The following is a 10,393-nucleotide window of genomic DNA, read 5'->3' as shown; positions in this document are numbered from 1 at the left end:
CCTCTTACCGTATCAGTTCAAAATTCAGGTAAAAAACGTCTTATACTTGACCTGAGAGAGGTTAACAAGCACCTGTGGAAGCAAAGTGTTAAACATGAAGATATAAAATTGCTCTTTCCTTAATTAAAAAGGGTGTTTTATGATAAAATTTGATTTAACAAGTGCATATCATTTTGTTCAAATATTTGAACCGCATACAGAGAATTTGGGTTTTAGTTGGAAAAGACAAAGATGACAATGTCATATATTATAAGTTTTTAGTACTTCCTTTTGGTTTATCGTCTGCCTGTTATTTGTTTACGAAATTGTGTAGACCTCTGATAAATAAGGCGAGATTGCCTTTTGTATTGCTTGTTACAAGAACATAATGCTGTATAGCATTTTTTGTTACATAAAAATTACAACAATAACAATAGATAATAATAACAATGCAACAATTTGAGTTTCGCTGATGTATATTATTGTCATTTTTCTTTTTTTACATTTATTTCTGCAGATATACGCTGAAGATATTGAAGAACTGCCGGATGTTTGGGCGGAATGAGTGGACTTGCTCCCGGACCTGTTGCGTAATTCAGGAACACAAGGAACGGACAAAAGGTATACTGGTGCATTTTAACGTTTTCAAAAATGGGCTCTGTGTAATGGGTTGGGGAATAGGGATACTGTGCCTGCTAAAATACTGACAGTTGCAATTTATCTAGTATCTCTTGTTCAGACTGTAAATTCGCCAAGCCCCATCGTTTCAGCTTTTTATTCTATTAAATGGTTTCACGATATGTATGGATTAATTTCGCCTACAGAATCAAAATTGGTTTTAAATGTTCTTGAAGCTAGTAAACGACTTATGTCAAAGCCGGTTAAAGGAAAGAACCTATTAATGTAGAAATTATTAATAGTATTTATGAAGATTATACATGTATGTAGAGAATAATATAAAGAGTCAACGAATTATCTGCGCTATTTTGGTTGCATACGCAGGTTTCTTAAGAAGTTCTGAACTTTTAAAAATTCGTGTCAGAGACATAGTCTTTAATTCCACTTATATGTCTGTTTTCATTGAAAGTAGCAAGACAGATAAATACAGAGATGGGGCTTGGGTATTGATCGCAAAAACGGGTACAAAGTAATGCCCAGTTGCAAATGTTCAGAAATTAATATTGTGGGGAGAATTTCTGGATGATCATCTTCTCTTCTGTAATATAAGTGCCACAAAAACTGGATACAGAAGAAGGAAAATAAATAAGGCAATGTCGTATTCTAATCTACGACATATTTTATTGAAGTGTTAAAATCTCATGTTGATAATGTTAGTAATTATTGTTTGCATTCACTACGTTCAGGAGCAGCGAGTGCTGCAGCAAATAAAGCAAATAATATCCGTTCAATCTGCCTTTCGACATGAATCCTTGCATTGGCAATATCTCTGGTTTGTTGAACTTCCCTCTTCGAAAATTTACAATTCGAACGTTTAAAAGGTGGTATAATAAGTTTGATTCCCTTTGGTGCTGTTAAGTCCGAAATGGTAAAAGCTCTGTCTGCCATGATTGCATCACCCTCTTCGCACAAGTTAATAATTCCAGATTGTTTTGTTAATTGTTTGTCACTAATTGACCCAACCCATAAGTCTGACACAAAAGTTACTTGGCCAGAAGGACTAATCCCATTTAGAGATTTCCACGTATTGTGTGATTTGTAATCGCTGTACATCATGGAATTCAACTGCAATGAACTCGGTGTTTCAGTTTTTATCTCTGTGCAGTCAATAATGACCCTGGTGTCTGGAAATTTGTCTCTAAAAAGTTTTGGCATATTTGCTTTCACTACCTGTTTTGATGGCCACATTATTAAAAAGTTTAACTTTACATCTAAATAGTCAATCCATTTGTTAAGTAATCTACTGCAAGCATTAGATGAAATACAAAATCTGGCAGCTAAATCATCAACTAACAGACCTAATCTCAATCTCATCAAGAACATGAAAAATTCATCAATAAGTCGAAGAGAATTCGGACGGCCCCCACTTGCTGTTTTGGACTGCTTTCGCACATCTGTCATTTCCTCGAAAAACGCATTAAATGTCCCTTCATTTGGAATACCTGTATTAAAGTTTAACTTTGAAGGATTTCCATTACATCTTCGTACACTAAAAAGGGTAACACTGTCCGTTCTGCGGTGTCTTTCAATACCACCTCAGTCTGTGTCTGTGTCAGTCTGCGACAAGTCCGCACTGACTCGGTCTGTGTGCTTGTTGTCACCATCTGTGTGTATGTCTGTGTTTCAATCATCCAGAAATGTAGACAATATAATGTAAAGTTGAACAAGTGATACTTAAAGCTGCAGAAACAATGTATTTCTTTTTTATTCGAAATTCTGTTGCAATAAAAGAAAATGAATGATTAAACAAGTAGCTATTTGAATAAAGATTTTATGCATAACAATTGTAAGAGCTCTCTTTACTCACTTTACATATGAGTAGTATGATTGTGAATGTACCCCGGACCTTCCAAATACAGTTTTCCATTGCTTAGCCTACAGATTGAGCTAAACTGTCATTTATACATGTCCCCTAATTAATGAGCAGTTCTATATCAAGACAGACTCAATGATTTCTATACTTTTTTTACAGTGCATGCTGTTTTAATATGGTAACAAATACAACTTGGGAAAGTTGGGAAACCGATTTCATCAATAAACTGTCAATAAAGGGAAAAGTTCTGTATAATTCTGTTTCCAAGTCATAAAGAAATCATGAAAACAACTTGTTTTGTTTTACCTTACTGCACTTGGTGTTGGTACTGGTTCACATGTGTAGTCATGGAAATTCAGCGACACATCAAGATATGACTGGCTGCATTCCTGAATGAAAGGACCAGGTTCTTCACATTTTGTCTGGACTTCACATTCTGCTTGGAGATTCATAAGATCCATGTCAACCGGTGTTGCAGTGTAAAGGGTTTCATGCTCAATCTCATCTTGCTCATTCTCATTCAGACTTTAAAAAATAATAAACAAAATATTACGCACTTACATGGCATTTAAGTTTGAATAATATAGTAGTAGCTAATTAACATGTAACATTTGTTTCGTTTATATAACAAAATTGCAAACATGGTTACAGTAGAGTGCTTTACACTTATATTTTTTTAATTATTTACAAGTGTCGGATTTTTATGAAGGGTAGAAAACTGCCTTTGGGCTTAACTGCCTTTTATCCATTTATCTGTAAACTGGAGGAGACTTTATGCTTTATATGATAAATAAACCCGTATAACTTTTCTAAAGGGAACAAAATTACCGAAACTTTACGTAATTTTTACTATTTTTTAAAGTCTTATGTCGCTCACGATAAAAAATGAATGAACGTAGCCTACCGAGGTTGGAAAGTTTTGTCAGTTCCAGAAGCAATTGGAAATATTGTAGGTAGAGTATGTAACATGGACGGTCCTCTGCGCTCAACAAAATGTTCACTACATAGTAGTCGGTTTTCATTCCACTAAAAACTTTTCAATACCGTCCGACATCGTTGAACCCACACACGTTTAGTACGTTTATTCAGAGGAAAACGATGCAGGGACACAGTTCTGCCGTCACGATAGATTCCCTTACAAACACAGCAGTATTTCAATGATTTCTTCTTCGGTTTCATTTTTTATCAGCTAATTTGTGAGCTACTCAGTCGAGTGTGAACAAGGTAAACAAATAGTCCCCGGACGTGAAAAAAAATTCTGAGCATGCGCATACGGAACAAAGAACGATAACTCGTCAAGGGAGGCAACTTAGTTATGGGAAAGGACTATTAAAGACAGGATTTTTAAGAGACACGGACGATGGGTTAGTGAAGGTGCTAAGGATATGTACATTAAAGACAGCGTTCATGAGCGTTTGTCAGTGTCTTTAATCTCGGCTTGTGAATTTGAATTATGTTATAGACAATTTGTTCACTTCCATTAATTCATTGTGTAATGTTAATAATTTTCATTTAATATGCATTTTGAAATATAAGTTGGTCCACAATATATAAATAAAACATGCCCGTTCTTTTTTGTTCATCTGACTGTCTAGACGCTTACTCAAATACAGAATTTGTATTGCAACTAGTTGTTGTTTTATATTTAAACAGTTTTAGGTATAGCCATACTCTTATGTAAAGGAAGGAATAGTATAAAGGAAATCATGTTTCATGTCACCATTGTATAATCAGAATTTAGGCAATGGTTGTGGGATGGTGGTTGGTACAGATTGAATCGCCGTATCGATTCTATGGTTATAGCTTTATAAATAACCGTTTTTAAACACATTCATTGTGTTGAAAATGTATATTTTGAATGATTTGAATCTTCATTTTGAAGCACGTTGGAATATTTCTTGATAATTACTGAATTATGATAAATGATTTTGAATGATGACTTCGAGTAAAAATAAACTTACACTGAAACACTCATATAATATTTGTTATTCGAGTACTTAAGAACTGGATATGACTCATTCTTTTATCTTTAATGTACCCTCAATATGTCATTTACGGATCTTTGCATTACAAATATCTTTGACTAATGACATAATATTTTTCAAAATATGTTCATTCTTGGTGTCCTATTACAGTTTCAAGAAAATGCCCATTTGACCAAAACTATCTTTAGCGTCTTTAGTGTGAGCTATTATTTATTTTTACCTATGAAATATGGTGCTATATCAGTCAAATATATTTCATATTTTTTAAAAATAAATATGAAATATAAATATGAAAGTGGGCGCAGTCAAAACTCATATTTATTTTAAGGGACTTCTTTCGCCATTTTGTTTGAAATATCTGATAAATACAAACAACTTTTTTGTTGAATTTTGTTTTGAAAACTATCTAGAATGATAGAAAATGGTCTAACTAAGAAAATAAAATCCGAACACCAATATCTTTAATTCAGTCATTAACGCTGTACAGACGTTAAAAAAGTTGTTTACGTGACGTCACAATCTAGCGCTAAATATCGCGTGCAAAACAAGACGATACTTATATTACTGCGCGCTGTATAATTGCAGTTGCGTAGCAGGCAAGGGGGTTCATAACCATTTTTTTTGATAATGAAATTAAATAAAAAGGTTATTTTTTCGTTTTTCGTGAAATATGGTTTATATTTTCACTCAACATGATAAAATGCCTCATATTTTCACTCGCCGTCCCGGCTCGTGAAAATATGTGGCATTTTATCATGTTTCGTGGAAATATATTCCATATTTCACTCAAACGAAAAATATCCTCTTATTATTTAATATGGAAGTCATAATACCACTGTTAATTCTGACACCTTTCTCAGAAATTAGTTCACATGCAGTGCTATTTTCCGCAGGTGATATGCATCTCACACAATACTATGATAATGAAATTCGATACCAGTGATATTTCTTAAGTATACAATAACTCTTAAGATTTAAGTCAATTTGTTAAAAAAAGATGGAAAGTGAAGTTGGGAAAGCAATCAAATTACTGTATACTTAATGTCTGATCTGTAATTTTATTTCATCAACACATATTGTGATTTTTATGTTAGTTTAAGTAATAAAATGTTTAAGGTAATGAATTACATAAAGGAGATACCACCTCGGACTATAGTTGTGCTGAATATACATTATTTGAAAAGATATCAATCTTTATGTCAAATTAGATATTTTACTATTCTGATATGTAACCAATTCCAGTATTTATTGAACATTCTAATACTATCGGATGTTTTTCTATATAAAGAAAGAAGACCCGAAACGTGTATATTCTACAACAATGTACTCATCTTTCTTATTAACTCCCTGTGTATTTTCAAACCGACTCTTTGACTGCGCCATTTTGTTTGAAAAATCTGATAAATAAAAACATTTTTGTCGAATTTTGTTGTGAAAACTATCTAGAATGAAAGAAATTGGTCTAACTAAGAAAATGAATCCGAACGCCAACATCTTTAATTCAGTCATTAACGCTGTACAGACGTTTAAAGTGTTGTTTTCATGACGCACAATGTTGCGACAAACAGCACGTGCAAAACAATCAAATGAAGAACAATATTTCAATGTCACAAACCAGTTAAATTTCGTATTTATTTCACTACTAATACTTTGTATTTCGCTTGACAAATATAAAGTGGAATAAAATAAACAAAGTTTTATCAACGTTTTCAAAATTCGTTATTTTTAAAAAAGTTCTACAAACGGTAGATTTAACGACAGGTTTTTTTGTTTTTTTTTCAACCCACTGGAATAGCCTTTAAAGAACGCTTCTACAGTAACTGGCAACTCTAGGGCGAAAACATATTTAACCACTAAACATAAGGTCCAACTATATAATAATTGTTTTATTTTCTCTTGACGTGTTAGAATGAAAATAGATATTAATTAATCGTGCATTATAGTATAATAATGCACGGTTTTTCGTTCAAATGCCTTGTAATTTATCACTCACGCCTATCGGCCTTCGTGATTATATTACTACGCATTTGAACTCAAACCGTGCATTATTCTACAACAATGCACTCAGAATTGATATCTTTTTCCTAAATATAACAAATATTAGGGTTTTCAATTATGATCATCTGAAAACGTTGTCAAGATATGTATATTAGCGCTCTTATGCACGTGAGGTCTACCGCTATTTATGCGTTAGGTTGTAGACGTCACATCCTGTTTACGGTATGTTTATATATTACAACAAAGGTACTTGAAAGACGTGTACTTATACTACAATATTACGATTCTCGATAAACGTATTAGTAATAAAGTAATACAGGTTTATAACAAGGGGTCTAATGTTTAAAGATCCTGTATGTTTTGTGATCGATATTGTTACTGTGTGTATACCACAAAAATTTATATATGTATATAATTATGCAAAGAAAACAATTTTCAAACATCAAAGAATATGTAAAATGTGTACTGCAAATATTAGTGCACATTATATTTAATCAATAAATTACATGCATTTATTTCTTATTGGAAAATTTGACTTAGAATTTATAGAAAATAAATTTCTAATTACCCCCCTTTATTTACATGAAATGTTAAATTGGGTAATATCTTTATAAATAATGCTTATTGGAACTTACAATGTTGACAAATCTTAATTTGAGGATCATATTTATGAAATAAAATCATGAAAAAATTGTTACAGGATCTTTAAAATGAGTGCATTCTTGCTTAGCCTAAAATTTACAGCTTCTTAAATAAATTGCCCTATGAAATTCAACAGCAGAAGGAAATATCAAATATGGGTAGATTTTCCTTGTCTGGGCTGTCCCTGTACCTTAGAATTATGAATGGATTATGAAATAACTATGTACCAATGAGACGTTGTGTTTTGCGCAATGACCTGAATTGTATTCTAAAAGTAAAGGCGCATCCTAATTTAACAAAACAAAAACAACAACAAATATTCAAAATAATTTCCTCTTGCAGAAATACAAAAATTTAGGCATTTTATCTCATTTTAAATGCTTCAACATAGTTCTCTATCGGTATACCTTTTGATAACTGAAAGATGGCTGACTCATTCCTACTCCTGTAGCGATGACCTGCAAGGTGTTTCTTTCTGGTAAGGAAAAGGTGGTCCCAGGGTGTCATGCATAGAGAAAAAATGTAGATATCTGAGAACAGTCAGTGGTTGTTTTTTTTTGTAGTTTTTTTTTTCTTTTTTTTTTTTCAAAAAATTCAATTATCACTAGTAGCAATAATAGAGACATTGCATGGAAACATTTTCAGCAATTTCCGGGCATAGTAAACTCGCTGCTTGTTTCGGTCAAATGTTAGCAAAATTTGTATCCATGTGGCAGTTATTCGTCTTATTTTCAAGTGATTCTTCATAATAGAATACGTTGACCTTTTTGATATCCCTGTGGCATGGGCTATCTGGGTAAGTGAAAGTTAGGCATTTTTGTCAATGATAAGTTTACTTCGTGAATGTTATTGTTAGTAAAGATGGGCGGTTTTTATCATTTTTACAGCCATCTTTGATTTTCCCGTTCCAAGTTTTGAAATTATGAACCCAACAGGAAACAGTTGCATTAGATACGTCGCTGTTGCCAGGAATATTACAATAGAGAAAATAAGAATCCCTAAAGAAAGTCCAACACAACATAATTGAAAATGTTGCAGGCTCGGTTTGATTGAGCCTGTTCATGGACGGTACTGTAAAGTGCAACTACCGTCCACGCCCCCTAGCACCGGCTTAAGCAGAATTCAACATTTAAACATGAAATGGTAAAATTTTGAATTTAGAAACATCCCCATATGTGTTCATACGGCGGTTATCATGGAACCTTCAACATGACACTTCCGTGCCATTCCATGAAAAGCGGCGTATGGTCCCCAAGTAATAGAAAGCGTGTGCCCTAAACGAGAAAACAATGGGCGGAACTAAATAAAATGGAATTTTGAAAGGAGATCTGAGGTTATGAAGCCTGAAGGTTACAAATATCATTATAAACAATTATTATAGCAGATTTTCTTAGTTTTGCTCGAGCCTTTATGTATAATCTGGACAAAGGGTGATCCCTCGGAAGCCCATCACTTTTATTGAGCGTTAACCAGCCATATTTAACATGAAGTTACTCGCGTAAGGTATTTCTAGATGTGAATAAAAGTATTAATCGGCTGCATACATATATGATATTTGTTTTACTTAAAAGCAGATGCTTTGAAGCACAGTATTGTTTACCAAACACAAAAATCACGAGGTAAATTAGAAAATGATCTGTACGCGTAATAAACTTACAATCATTATCATCATAATAATATGAATCAATATGTGCATTATTCTGATCTTAGTCAATAAATACATTGTAATCCATTTTTAATGCTGGAGTGAGTCATCAATTCACATTGATATATATTTTCAATGTCCTTAAAAATTCAGCTAACTATTTCATAATGAAACAGTTATCACAAATAACAGTTTATCAGCGTATGAAATAACATAAATAAAAAGCTTTTTCATATGTATTTTGGGTCAATGTTCAGCTTCCCTCTCCAATTTCTATACTTCCCTTGATCTGAGAATGTCATTAAAAATATCACATATTTTCTTTTTAAATAAAGCCAAATTATTATTTTCTTTAAAAATGCAACAGCGTGTCTCCAGAGTTTAAATGTGAACATTGCACACATTGTGTATGAACATTAGTGACGCACCCCAAGCACAAGCTGACAATTTATTACATATATTATGCCTTGATATCCGTCCTAAATAAAAAGACATTAAATTGCTGTAAATTCGATAAAATGTAAGAAACAATGAATTTCGCTTTATGGTAATAACAATTTTCATATTTTTGTGATATGGTTAAAATTGTTACAATCAGCCGCTGGGAAATGTATGCATAATGAGCAGGTTGATACTATCGGACAATAATTATTGTGATGACCTACGATCATTAAATATTATTTATCTCATGTGTAAATTAGCTGTCTTATAAATTATGAATGATACTCTATTTTTTTGTGAAATTTAAATTGTATTATTAATTTAATCTATATAGAATACTAAATGTGTCCATAGGCTAATAATGCCTCAACTTAATTTGCCACTCACAGTGGCATTTGTACAGTTAACTTGGACGCTGCGTTTCTACGACCACTATTTGACCACTATGTTTGAAATGTAACTTACTTATGCATATTTAATAAAATTCAACTGTTTAATTAAAGCAATAAGTTAACAATATTATAAGAAATATACATCACAAACCTATAACCTAGGAAACTCGTAATTGATTAGAATAAATTGTCACTAATACTTAACCTAGTTACCTCAAAACGAAAAGGGTTATCTACTGGTCATGGCATTAACCCTGCCAAAATTTACAAATATATTTTTTCTCAAGTACTTTACCGTATCATTCAAGAATGTTTCACAAAGTTCCACTGTGACCCTGACCTTTAATCTAATGCCCTAAATCTCATTTGGAGTCTCCTACTAGGCATGGACAATACCACTATACAGTTTCATAAACAACGGCTTATTCCATTTCGAATCTACTGCTAAAATCATTGTTTAAATTGTAAAGAAGAAAAATTCCAAAATCTTCTAATGAATTGAAGGTCAAATGATTATGCCAGCTTTAGTAGCAAGAATTGAGATACATAACACATAGCTTATTCTGTCTTAAGTTATTATTCGGACATAGATTATAATTAGTTTCAAGTTGCCCTTAATCTTATGACCTCGAACACAATATTTGTGGGACGTGGACGATGTCCCCTCCTAGTAAAATGTATCAAATTATTGATTTAATCACAATTAGAAAGACGTGCGAACGGACAATACAGTATGCTCCAATCTTTTAAATAGGGTCATAAACAATCAATTAGTTGATCAGTCAGTTAAAGATAAAAAGTTATTTAGCATATAAACATT

At 32.5% G+C, this 10,393-nt stretch overlaps 1 protein-coding gene across 1 annotated transcript; it reads right to left on the bottom strand.

Annotated features, from left to right (window-relative positions):
- Positions 1-1,317: 1,317 nt before the first annotated feature.
- Positions 1,318-5,838, bottom strand: LOC132752398 (uncharacterized). The gene is made up of 3 exons (XM_060742719.1): positions 5,783-5,838; positions 2,777-2,995; positions 1,318-2,146 (listed from the first exon to the last, which is right to left on the bottom strand). The coding sequence occupies exons 1-3, from the start codon at positions 5,836-5,838 to the stop codon at positions 1,318-1,320; spliced, it is 1,104 nt and encodes a 367-aa protein (XP_060598702.1).
- Between the last annotated feature and the right edge of the window lie 4,555 nt (positions 5,839-10,393).

The sequence above is a fragment of the Ruditapes philippinarum genome, unplaced genomic scaffold (genome assembly GCF_026571515.1).
Source record: "Ruditapes philippinarum isolate M1 unplaced genomic scaffold, ASM2657151v2 ctg239_1_1_1_1, whole genome shotgun sequence".
NCBI classification, from domain to species: Eukaryota; Metazoa; Mollusca; class Bivalvia; order Venerida; family Veneridae; genus Ruditapes; species Ruditapes philippinarum.
This window is presented reverse-complemented; position numbering and strand designations above follow the sequence as displayed.